Consider the following 14,034-nt stretch of genomic DNA (forward strand, 5'->3'; position numbering starts at 1 on the left):
GTGATTGCTATACTGTAAGTAGGTGTTAATGAAACCGAAAAGTGTATGCACAAGGACTCGGAAACAAAAAGAATGGCAAAGAAAGTTGAAAAAGAAAAGGATGAAGGAGACCTCAGAATGATTCGAGAAAGAATTAAGGCAAATACAAGAAGTAGAGTACTGTACGACGAACTGCTCTCTGTATCCCTGGTTTGAGTCACTCCATCACGCACACATTCCAAGCAGATAACGGAATTAGATAAGATATTCTGTCATCTGGCAACCTGCCCCTACTGAGATATGCACAAATTAAATTTAAGTGCACGATAATAACAATACAAATTTTGACATGTACCAGACTATGTAAGTAAGTGTTCAGAGTTCATAGCTAAGGCAAGGGCTTAGTTGATCAAGGCTGAATTACATCAAGTTTGCATTGAGTTGGATTTAGTTTTTTTTTATTTTAACATTATACACACACACACACACACACACACACACACACACACACACACACACACACACACACACACACACACACACACACACATATATATATATATATATATATATATATATATATATATATATATATATATATATATATATATATATATATATATATATATAGTTTCATATAGATCCACAATGAAAACGTGGATAAGATAAATCTTGATAAAATCACACGGGAAAAGGGAAACAACTGAGCACCTTAGCTTTCGTCTTTATTCAAGACATGTGAAGATGACTTGAATAAAGACGAAAGCTAAGGTGCTCAGTTGTTTCCCTTTTCCAGTGTGATTTTATCAAGATATATATATATATATATATATATATATATATATATATATATATATATATATATATATATATATATATATATATATATATATATATATATATATATGATGTCAAAATAAACAGTATTTCACTGGGGGGTTTCTACATAATACAAACAGTAGTAATAGTGGGTGAGCTAGGTTCATCAAAAAATCTACAGTACTAAACTGATTCCTGTAGAACGTCAGCAACCATCAATATGTATCATAATGGGAAATAACGTATGAAGTACTGTAGTACTGTGCTTCAACACGTTTTGAACAGAAAAATCCAGATCTTTTTCACATTTATGATCTAGTCTCAGTTAAGGAATGGTATTCGAAGATATGGGGTATGTAGCTTGCTGCCTAATTACAGGTGGTGAAGGGGCGTACTCTGGCACCTTAGCGAGATACTAGACAAGATAATTTCGACATCCGGTTTTAGGATATTGTTGAACTCTATCCTTTTTGCCGGGCTATCTCGAACGGCATTTGATTGTCGCCTCACAGAAAGCCTTTTCTCCTTTTTCTGTGTCTTCTAAAAGACTGAGTGACCATATGATCCGCCATTCATAGCAAGGTACAGTGTACATAGGGATAGCAAATAGATACCAACAACTCGTCGAGGAGAACTGAAGAAAAAAACAGAAGACAACTCAAACTGTCTTGGGCGGCAACATTGGATGCATGAGAGTGCCGAGGAGGTTAAGACCAGGAGAGGACAGCTAAGTGATTTTTTCTTCTTTTTAAATAACATTAGTTTGCCACAAGGGCATGATCACTCCCACATCTCACTTCACTTAGACTACAATTAGTAGATGTGATTATAAAGGAAGTCATCCCACTAAGGGGTAAATTTCTCCGTCAGAAGAAATTAAGTGTGCTAGCCCGGTGGGTGGCACTAGTCAAAGCGGCTTAGATACGCAGACAGCGGAGCGGGGCTTTAAAAGATACCTTGACGCTAAAGCCCTGCTACCAAGACACAGACTAGAAGCAATTATCATAGTAATATTAAAGATCAATATTTTTATTATTAAGCCGACGATCAGAAATCCATCAAATGGTAAACTGGTGGGCCTTAGGCTGAGTAGATCCGTACAGAGTCTGCACCCCCCACACACACACCCTACCACCCCCTCCTCCCCAACAGCAACAATCATGAAGTGTAAGGAATCAGTAGCTGAAGCCTCGCCAGGAAGTCTGTTGACATGCAATTACTGCAGGGCGACGTCGGATATACATTGTGCGGGTCTCAGCAACTCAGCGTTTAGGACGATACAAGTTGCAGTAAAGCATGAAGGCTATTGCTGGTATTGCCCTGACTGCATAGTCAAAGTGAAAGAGGCGATTGCAAGCCATAGGGGAACGAGTTTCCGAGGGACGAAAATAGATGAAGCTGGATCCTTACTGGTTGCCAAACTAGAACAAGTTGGGAAAGAGATCCTTGCAGGGACTGAGGAAGCAGCCGATAGAATGGAGGAGGTAGTTAGTGAAAAGGAGTTATGCTCAGGCCTTAGCGGGGCCACGGGAGGTGGCGGAGAGTAATGCAGGATCCGAACAAGTTTTACAGCAGCTAGGGACTCTGAAGAAGTGTGTCGAAGAGATGGCAACTAGCAGACCTACTGTTAGGGGAGAGGAGGAACAACTGGAACGTTTCGAGCGCAGGAACAACGTAATAGTTTTTAGAGTTCCTGAGAGCCAGTCGGAGGAAGCTCAGAGTAGGAAAACACACGATAAGTTGCAGTTTGAGAATATACAGAGGTTCTGAATATGCCATTGCCCCTCAGGATGTGAGGAGCCTGGGACAAAAGCAGGAGGACAAGCCTCACCCCCTCAGGATCACGCTAATGAATGAGGAGAAGAACTGGGAAGTTATTCGGCAGGCAAAAAAAATAGCAAGGAACGAGGCATTTCGCAATGTATTCATTCACCCAGATCGCAAGGTAATGCAGAGGGAACAGCACAAGAAACTCCTACAGGGCTTGAAGCAGAGGAAGGAGGAGTCGAGGAAGAACGGGGACTGGTGTACATGGATTACATCCAGGGGGATGGGAGTGGAAGCAAGAGCGCCAGCACAGAGCCTGGGGGCAATGGTACACCCCCCACCCGCTCCACCTCCTACCCAGGAGGAGGCACCAGATCTACCTCCCACCCAGGAGAAGGCGAGCGCCGTGCAAACAATGACATTTCTAACCACACCCTGCAAAATTCAGTGCATTTAGCAAATGCTGCAGCTGCTGAGAATGGAGGGGGGCTGGAGTCACTTCCAAGAACAGAGACGTTACCGAGAACAAATTCTGGCTTGAATGTCATATACACTAATACTGACGGGTTCCTTGATAAGAGAGAGGGGTTTGAAACACTACTGAAGGTACACCAACCCGATATAGTAGGTGTTGTAGAACTGCTGTAAAAGAACAGGAGAATCGACCCAGAGGAATGTGAGTTCAGTATTGACGGATAAGACTTATTTACGAACCTTTCTCAAGAAACTTGCAAGAGGGGTGTGGTTATCTATGCTAGGCAAGACCTTAGAGCCAGCCAGGTGAGGGTACAGGGCGAGGATATTTTTAAGAATCCAAGTGGTGTAAAATTAAATTAAAGGGACTTACATATTCTTGGGCGTATCTACAGATCCCCAAACTGTAGCTTACTAAACCAAAAAAAAAAATTAAGAGCATTAATAGGCAACGTAACGATCCTCAACCCTAGCCACCTCCTTATCATGGGGGACTTTAACTATGGCGACATCGACTGGAGAAAAGAGTTCACGCCAAATGACTTAAATAACCCCGCTACGCTTTTTGTAGAAACTCTGAGAGATAATTTTCTGTTCCAACATGTTAAGGACCCGACGCATTACAGAGGGGAGCAAACACCCAAGCCACTGGATCTCATCATAACAAACGAGGAGGGTATGGTGGCCAAACTGTAGACCAAGTAATGTTGTCAATCAGATTTAACTGTTACTTAGTTCACGACAAAACCAGGCCAAGGAGCAAATATTACAAGGGAAATTACGACGGGATGAGGGGTATCCACTGGCCTGACTCACTAAGGCACAAGAACGCAGACACTACACTGAATATCATAGCTAGTAAAGTGAACCATTTGATCGATAAATATATACCCAAGAGCAAACCCAGTGCCTCTAGGAATACAAGGAGACCCCTACACATGAACCATGTGGCAGTCGATAAAGTTAAGAAGAAAACCCAGAAATTCAAGACGTGGTTTAGGTCAAACGATGAGCAGGACAGGAGAATGTATGCAAAACCCAGGAGCCAAGCAAAGTCAAAGTGTGGAAGGGCTGAAAAAGAGTTCCAGAGGCTGGTTGCAAGCGAGGTCAAGTCAAACCAAAAGGCGTTTTACCGTTATGCAGAGTCAAAATTAAAAACGTAAGTAGGAGTATCTGACCTAAGCCTTGAAGATGGTAGTTACGCAGATTCTGACCAGGACAAAGCTGAAGCATTGAACAGTTTCTTTTCCTCGGTGTTCACAAGAGAGGATGCGATCAATCTTCCTGCGTTTGAGGACAGACGGTTCGACACAGCACTGACCCACAATGTCTTCACAGACAAGGTTTTAAGAAATAAAATGTCAAAGCTAAAGGTTCGTAAGAGTCCCTGTCCTGACATGGTGCATCCCAGAGTGCTAAGAGAGTTGTGCAACGAGCTTTTCGAGCCCCTGAAGATCCTGTTCTGTAAATGCCTGGATGAACAAAAGGTCCCCAGTGATTGGAAAATGGCTTATGTGAGTTCTATCTTCAAGAAGGGCGATAGTCACTCCACGAATAACTATAGACCGGTGAGCCTGACCAGCATAGTATGTAAAGTATTTGAGAGCATTATAAGAGATGCCATGATGGAACATCTACTACGAAACAACCTTGTAAAAGATTGCCAACACGGTTTTATGCCGGGGCGCTCCTGCTTAACACAATTACTCAAGTTACTGGATGTTTGGACCCAAATTCTGGAATAGGGTAGTAATGTCGACAATATATACCTAGATTTTCTTAAGGCTTTCGACAGCGTACCCCACGAAAGGCTGGAAATTAAACTGGAATGGCACGGGAATCGAGGAAATGTCCTCGCGTGGATCGGAGACTTTCTCTATGGCCGCAAGCATTGTGTGGTGATTAATGGCACGAAATCACCATGTGTACCCGTCACAATCGGGGTACTACAGGGAGGTGTATCGGGCCCGCTGTTGTTTGTTTGCTTCATAAATGACATGCCTGACGCTGTACATTCCTCCATACAAATGTTTGCGGATGACAACAAGTTATTGCAGGAAATTAAGAACCAAGCACACTATGAGGAGCTGCAGAAGGACCTCTGTGAGCTTCAAGAATGGTCGAAGAAATGGCTGCTAAGATTCAATGTCACGAAGTGTAAGAGGGTGCACCTGGGACGTACCAACGATAAGGAGGCGTATCACATGTCCCAACGGGACGAAGAAACTGCATTAATTGAGATTGATTGTGAAAAGGACTTAGTTGTGTATGTTGACAACGAGCTGAAGTTCTCGGGCCATTGCGAGAAGAAGGTGAATCAGGCAACTAAATTATTAGGTCTTATAAGAAGATTGTAACGATCTTCAATGGTGAGGTGCTTCCCCGTCTAGAGTACTGTCACCCGTCTGGTCCCCCTAGATATGCTAGGGACTGTCAGTTGATAAAAAATGTCCAAAGGAGGGCCACCAGGCTGGTGCCTGCACTTTGGCACCTCAGCTACCCTGAGAGATTGGAGCGCCTGAAATTGCCTAGCTTATACTACAGACGGACAAGGAGGGACCTAATTGAGCTGTATAAACATTTCAAGGGGCACTACTCAGTCTAGTTCCCTTACCCGGAGCTGGCGGAAGCTCGCCCCACAAGGGGTCACAACTCAAGGTTGAAGAAGCAGCAAGTGCAGAAAACTGTGAGGGGTAACTTTTTCGGAGTGAGAGTTGTGAGCTCTTGGAACAATCTGTCAGAGAGTGTTGTGGCGGCACCGAGTGTGAGCTCTTTTAAGACCAGACTTGACACGCACTGGAGCAGGTTCAGATACATTCAGGAGCCAGTGTATGCCTAGTTTTGGCCAACAGTGTGTAACAGAGACGTGGCCTATCGCCCAAGCAGCTAACGAGCCGATCAGTGACGAATAGGATAAAAGTAAAAAGTAAATATATTATAGACCTGGCGGTGGCATTGTTTATATTATCTCAATAGTCAAGACATATGGATACCAGCTACTTACACTATTGCATTAAATAAAAATTAATGTGACAGATGATAATAGAAGTCACCATGGATATTACTTGATGGCTAACTTATTTACTTACAATTTAAATGTCAGGCGGCAGCTGATGACTGTGAGATGTAGTGCGTCTTGGACAGGAAATAAACTGCGACTAAACAATGTGTGCCAAGCATCCTGAAGCTTGTGTCTATACTGTTTATAAACACTTCTATGCTTGAGGTAGTGTAGCCTGTAGCAAGGTTTAGAGATCTGTGCTGTATGTGGGTCCATATATTTAGACAATAGAAAAAATTATGAAAAGAAGTTCTTCTAGAATATGAAACTAATTCAGTAACCAAATTATGTAAGAGAAAATATCCCGAGAAAGGTTAAGTGTAGAAATTATGAAAAATCACCTGTGTTGAATATGAACGTACGTAAAGTTATATTTTGGTGCTGAATTTATAAGTACAACGAACTCTCCATCATCACTAAATTAAACTGAGTCGCAGTTTGAGTTTGGGTTATTATTCATCGTAGTTATAAAAGACGATATTGCGTTCTACTTAATTGTTGATAGCCTTCATTCAGATAACGATAGTATTTATCATATTGCTTCAGGTTAAGTAGGCCATGTAGTTAACCATGTAGGCTGTGAGTCATCATGATGAACCTGACAACCTTCCTCAGTGCCTCGATTGGGCCTCTGATTCACGTTCCAATAATTATTACATTAAAATGGATTAATAAAATTTCAATCTTCACAGTATGATTTATATATTATCCTACTTGATATTAATCTTAGAACATTATATATTATTATTTAACGATACTAATAATAATTTAAATTTAAGTGCAATATAGTAATTTTTCAGGAGACTTTACGGTAGTCTTGCGATAATAAGTCATGTCTTGTTTATGTTACCAGGTCTGGAGCAGTAAGGGACGGGCATAAGTAGAGCAACATGCCTGTTAAAACAGAGATGGCTTCGTTGGATCCGCCTCCTCCAGCTAATTCTGGACAACCGGGCGTTACTCGCAGCCTCCTTTACAACGGGTCTAGGTTCCAGGGACACCAGAAATCCAAGGGTCAATCATACGACGTTGAGGTGGTGTTGCAGGTGCGGTCATCGAGGTGTTTCATTCATACTCAACCCTCAGGAGAATTGAGTATATTTATATTTATCTTTTAACATATCGAATACATTAGTGCTTCAGGACGACTATAGTTTGGGTGATGAAAATTGAGAAACTTCTATACCAGCATGGATTATAGTTGTAACGAAAGTAATGTCACTTTCTAATGTCAGTGAAAGTTGTTGGGTCGTGACTGATATGGCCTTGTGTTGGCCATATTTAACCAGCCGATATGTTAATTGTTATTTATTTCAGTTTTTGTGATCATTTAATGGCATAATATATTGTAGCTTAAATAATGTATTGAAAAACTGATTCTAGAGTGAAGTGAAAATGGTGCACATCACACAGGTATTTTTGGATGCTTCCTTCAATACCACCTGTTAAATTTATCTTGAATTTTGTAGTCTTATATCAAGAAAGACAAAGGACTCTGAATTTCTATAATGATTGACCTAATTAGCATACAAGTTAAGAATTGGTTTGGCATGTACTATATATAGACAATACAGGTACAGTACTGTATACAGTACAGCATGTGAATAGACAACAGTCAAACAATATACATACACCATACAGGTATTCAGTGGATTGGCATCCTTAGTCCAATCACTATTTCTAATAAGGAGTGCCAATTTGTGGTCTAGCTTAGCTTAAAGATCAGAACGCTCACATCTCAGGTTATCGAAACGGTAATCCAACATGAACTTTTTCCAATCACCCAGTATGGTCATATTAAAAGCATGCTTTTTCTGTCTTACAATATGGAAAGCTTCATCCACTTCAAATTTCTTTATTTCAAAGTGTTTCTTAGGATGATTTCTTGGAAATCATCAAAGGGGCGATCAGGCATCTGCAGGACACGTTGTGGGAGGATTGATTTTGGCATGACTTTTTCACTAAGGCATCTCTGGAAAAATTTCAAATGTATTTTCAATTTGTGGGCCTTGATCATCGAAGAGGAGTATTCTGTAACGAAAGGAGACAGTCCAGGACAGCTTGTAGAGAAGTAGAAGAAGTGGCGCGTGGAATCCATTATGCAAGTAAATCACTGTAGGTGCTTGTGATCCCAGTTGATGATTTATTGGAGTTCCTCACAGATTCCCTGGATAATGTTTCATTGCCCGTCTTGAAAGATGACTTCATCGAACTCATCAAACTATGTATTAAGGATTGTAAATTTGAATTGAATGTAGAATATTATGCTCAAAAATTTAGTATGGCAATGGGTAATCCGCTTTCACCAGTATTAAGCAACTTATGTATGGAATTCTTTGAGAAGAAACTATCGAGTAATATTTTACCACCTTCAGCAATCTGGTTTAGATATGTAGATGATGTAATATGTCTTTGGCCATGTAATGAGGACCTAAAAGCTTTTCTACCACAACTTAACAACTTAGCCCCCTCGATCAAATTCACTGTGGAATTAGAGAATGACAGCAAATTACCATTCCTAGACTGTCTGATCCACAGAATAGGTAACACCTTTAAGTTCAGTATTTATAGGAAATCTACTTATTTGTGTTCATACATTCATTATTATTCTGCCCACCATAATAGAGTCAAACAGTCAGTATTTTCATCAATGTTTTTACGTGCTCTAAGAATAGGCAGTCCGGAATTCATTGATGATGAATATAAATACTTGTATATCTATAATATTGGCTTGAACCTTAAGTACCCTAGGTCTTTTATAGACAAATGCCTTAACATTACTAAGAAATCTTTTTATAGAACTGATCCTAAGCCCACCCATGACAATAAGAATCTCTTAGTATTACCATTTAACAAAAATTTCTCTCAAATTCCTATACAACTGAAAGCCTGGAATGTTAATGTGGCATTTATAAACTCATGCACTGTAAAACAAATGTTAATTAAGAACTTCCCCCAACAATGCAGGCAGCTGCATTTACAAGGTTCCTTGCAAGGAATGTAATATGTTCTACTTAGGCCAGACGGGTCAAGATCTTATAACTAGACTTAAACAGCATAAATATAGTGTTAGGACAGGCCAGGAATCCAATGCTCTGTTCATTCATATGAGAGATAATAAGCATTGCATTGACTGGGATAATTCCTCCTCAATATTACCTTATAATTCAATTGTCAGTAGGAACATTATAGAATCCAGTCGACATGAATTTGAATAATGGTATGTACAAACTGGATAATTTTGTGATTAAGAAGATTTGTAACCAGGTCAGAAGGTTGGGTCATCTTACCCTATGACCTGACTATGGACAGCTGCTTTGCTTAGAGATGGCATGGTAAATTTTTTTGGGATTAAGAAGATTAATAAGGGTCACTGCCTTATGACTGGAACATTGTGGACCCCTGCTCTGTCCTCTAGGGACTTGATCTCACACTCCTCTGCAGTATATATTAGCCTTGTCAAGTATTTTTCCTTAGTCTGTACTAACCCCTGAAGATGTGAATTACACAAAAGCACTTGGGAACTTCGTGTTTTCTTGTTTCCTTGTGGTTATCAGCAAATACTTGGATCACGCGCACCTACAGTAATTTACTTGCATATATATATATATATATATATATATATATATATATATATATATATATATATATATATATATATATATATATATATATATATATATATATATATATATATATATATATATATATATATATATATACATACAGTGGGGTATGCTATAACGAATGGATCCTACTACGAATATTCCTATAACGAACGGTTTTACCTATAAAATTGAGAATGCTATAACGAACGAAACTCCTACAACGAACATTATTTAATTTTTTTTTTTCTAATTTATTGTTTTTTTATTACAAATATTAATGATATTCTTTATTTCAGGGGTTTAGATGCATATTTATGCACTTTTTTACGATTTTTACAATTTTATATTATATTTTTCAGTGTTAAGTGGTTGTATTTGGGGGCCTGGAACGGATTAATCCTATAACGAACGAATGCTATAACGAACAAGGTTCTAGAACCAATTAGATTCGTTATAGCATACTCCACTGTATATATCGCAGCGTATAAGTTGACCCTATTATTTTCAGGCTAAATGTTGGAATTAGGCTTATTCTTGGTGTATAGTCGACTGCAGAACTTCCAAGCAGTGTATGTATCACAGTAAGGTTGTTCAGCAACTTTGTGATACGTGACTATCGAAGGGCGTTACATCGGATAATGAAAGGGATGCCGCCAGAATAATCTAGAATATAAGACTATTTGTATTAAACTTGGTTTAGGCCAACCGGCCTATTGCAGACTTCTTATGTTCTTATGATTAATTCCCTTTTTGTACATTAAATGCAAGATTATCGGATTTTCCTTTTATGATATGCTACCTACCAGGACCTTAATTAAATGATTCATGATACTCAAAATTTATGTTGTGCTACAGGAACTTTATCAAATAAAATAAAATAAAAAACATTGAAATTTTTTTGATAAATTACGTATTTTCGAGTCCCAACATTAGTGATTGCGCTGTGTACTGACAAAAGTTTTGTTTGTAATTCCCTTTAAAATGGCTGGCAAGCTTAAAAGTGAGAGTTTTGTGGTGCTGAGAAGAAAAAGAGACACCCATTTTAGATTTTTTATGTATTATCTTCGCATTTTCGACTTATGACTAATTCAACTTACTACCTGGATTTGGGTCCCTAACCCTGTTGTAAGTCGAGGAGTGGCTGTATCTATTGGTACATATATATATATACTGTACAGTATTGGTATATTAAGGATTCATTCACAGTCCATTATTCCAGATGTTTCATATTTTATTGTCTACATGCAAATCATGTTTTTGTTTAAAAACATATAACTGTACAGTCGACCCTCGTTAATTCAGACCTCTTTAATCCGGATTTCGGGTAATTCGGACAAAATCTGAACAAACTTTTTTTTTTTTTTTTAAGATTTGTAGGAATATTACCTACGCGGACCTTAAGCTAAAATGCTGGTCCACCCACTGCTGGGATAAAACACCAGCGTCTTTTTGGTCAAATGTAACATCTCCACCACTAGTGTGGGGGGGGATGCAACTTTTAGCTTCAGACATGAAAAGTATTTACCATTTACTGCCAGTAAACAATGGAAACGTAAAATTTGTACCAATTAGTAATGAAAAGTTGTGCAGTTCCTTCAGCAAATGAAGCTCACCAACTTACAATAGGCTAAATTACCTTACAACGTGTTTTCAGTAGTCTATGTTGAAGTTCTTAGCACAGGCTAACTTATCATATCATATACGGTATCACAGTTCTCATTGATCTACAAAAAATACCGGTTATAAAAATCTTTTTGATATTTCACACTTAATATAATACCCGGTAATCTACTTCAACCTCCTATTGTTTACAACGACACATGACGCACCACCAGCTGTTGAGTATCAGCTACACGGCACACGTGTTTTTCGAATCGTTTTCAGTTAAAAAACTGTTACATCACATGTATATTTTACCTTAACTCTGCCTGAATGAATATATTCTCTGAAATAAATAGTAGTTTTGCTGAAACATGATGTATTTTAATGTAAAATAGGATAAAATACATGACGAAAACAAAAGACTTTACCTCACCTTCCGATGTTCTAGAGAAGTTACTCGTTTTTTTAATAGTTTTGGTTAAAATACTGTTATATTACAATGGTATTCTATTCATACTGTGCTTGATATAATGCATTCACGGAAATGTAATATTTTTGCTGAAATGACGTACGCTTTACAGTGGAAAGTGGGATAAAATCGTGACGAAAACAATGACTTTCGCTTTCTTTCGTTCAAAAGATGTTACCGTAATCGCTTTTCGATTGGTTTTCAGTTAAAAAACTGTTGTATTACAATAATATTCTATCCTAATTGACTTGAATAAATACTATGATACCATATTTCTGAATATTTTCATTAAAATTCATCCAAATCATTTTCCTTGTCATCGTCTGCAGCACCAAACAGCTTCTCCCAGTCCTCTCCTTGAACAGGGCTAGAGGGTACGTGTTTTTCGAATTGTTTTCAGTTAAAAAACTGTTACATCACACGTATATTTTACCTAAACTGCGCCTGAATGAATATATTCTTGGAAATAAATAGTAGTTTTGCTGAAACGTGATGTATTTCAATGTAAAATAGGATAAAATACATGACTGAAACAAAAGACTTTACCTAAGCTTCCGATGTTCTTGAGATGTTATTCGTTTTTTTAATAGTTTTGGTTAAAATACTGTTATATTACAATGGTATTCTATTCATACTGTGCTTGATATAATGCATTCACGGAAATGTAATATTTTTGCTGAAATTACGTACGTATTACAGTGGAAAGTGGGATAAAATTGTGACGAAAACAATGACTTTGAAATATAATGCAATATTAACTCCTAAATCGGTTAATTCGGACAATCGGCTAAAACGGACACCCTTCCCCTCCTATTAGTCCGAATTAACGAGGGTCGACTGTACTTATGTCAAAATGCCACCTGTAGAGTATTTGAAAACTAAGTGATCATACACAGGCTAAGCCATTCTTCATGGTGGCACATTCACATAATAATATTATACTGTTATGCTCAAACAAAATTACCTGTACGTAATTAATGTAACATATTGTTAACTGCACCCCCAGCTTGTTCCAACTACAGTACAGTACTGTACTGTAGTGTAGTCTCAATCCATGTCCACAGAGTGAGCCGCATCTCACAAAACGCATCAACCACTGTAACAGGTGGAATTGTGGGCAACTGTACCTGTCACCATGAGTGGGCATAAACAAGTCCTGTACATTATGTTTACATACAAGCTTGCAACTTTCTTACGTAAAGTATTTACAAAGAATAAAGGAATTGATAATACACAGCAAAGGAGAGAAAAAGGGATAGGTAGCCAGTTGTTAAGTTCGTGGCCAACTTGTGATGTTGTCGGGCACGAGTCTTAATCGTTAAACATACAGTGTTTTTACTAATATCATAAACACAGTACAGTATTATATACCAGCAGCTATATTGTGTTTGTAAGAACCCAGAAAGTTATTACAAAACAAAACAAGCATGAACTGTGCTGTTTGTCAGGCAAATAAGTGGCTTGTAAATAGTGACTAGCATGGACTAGACTCAAGAGTATTACCGACCTCGGTGCTTTTATTTAGAGTGGCTGCTTTTGAAAATACAGTTGGATTTTTGGATGATAGATGAAGTGTTGGAAAATAGATGAAGGGTAAGAGTCCATGATTTGTTTTCCACATAATATGAATTTCCAGTTGTTAGACTTAGTGTATTTAATCTACACTCACAGCACAGATGCCTATCCAGTATCTACTCTTGGGAGATTAATACCACAGTAACTGAAACACAGCTCACTTATTCTAGTGCATTGTTGTGTAACTTGATACACGTTCATGCTTTGAAGATCCAATAGCAGTGTATCTGAAATTTGGTAAAATATTCTTCATGCTTATGTCCATAAGTTGAGCCATTTATATATATACAGTACTTTACAGGTATTAAAAAAAAAGAGAAATATTGTATTAGATAGAATTATTCCTTACAATAGTCATTAGATTGTCATCATTAATGTTTTGCCTTTGATGTTTTAATGCTTTACTGAAAGAGAGTATGGTAGGTTTGAGGACCCATTAGCAGGCCTGTCCTTTAGGGGGGGCGAACAGGGGCGACCGCCTGTGGCCCCGCGGGGCCAAGCACTAGACCCAGTGACCTCGGACACATTACCTGTTGACTGGTTAATCTGACCTGACGGCTTACGCCACCATCGCAACCGTGACCTTACCATCCATTGCGACAGTCCCATGGGGGTTGGTCGGGGTGGGTTCCTCTGATCGCATAATCTGGGGCCCCGCAGTGGCTGAGTTGCCCCGGGCC

At 38.7% G+C, this 14,034-nt stretch overlaps 1 protein-coding gene across 2 annotated transcripts in view; it reads left to right on the plus strand.

Moving 5' to 3' along the window:
* The first annotated feature begins 6,929 nt into the window (after nt 1–6,929).
* Nucleotides 6,930–14,034, plus strand: part of LOC121877967 (glucose-induced degradation protein 4 homolog) — a 45,113-nt gene continuing 38,008 nt past the window's right edge. For both annotated transcript variants that reach the window (XR_006091067.1, XM_042383929.1), the window contains exon 1: nt 6,930–7,146. Coding sequence is in view for 1 of the 2 variants with exons in the window: in XM_042383929.1 (XP_042239863.1) it covers nt 6,991–7,146 (156 nt within the window). In the remaining variant the exon portion in view is untranslated. The remainder of the gene's footprint in view (nt 7,147–14,034) is intronic.

Source organism: Homarus americanus, unplaced genomic scaffold (genome assembly GCF_018991925.1).
Source record: "Homarus americanus isolate GMGI-L3 unplaced genomic scaffold, GMGI_Hamer_2.0 scaffold13464, whole genome shotgun sequence".
Classification (NCBI taxonomy): domain Eukaryota; kingdom Metazoa; phylum Arthropoda; class Malacostraca; order Decapoda; family Nephropidae; genus Homarus; species Homarus americanus.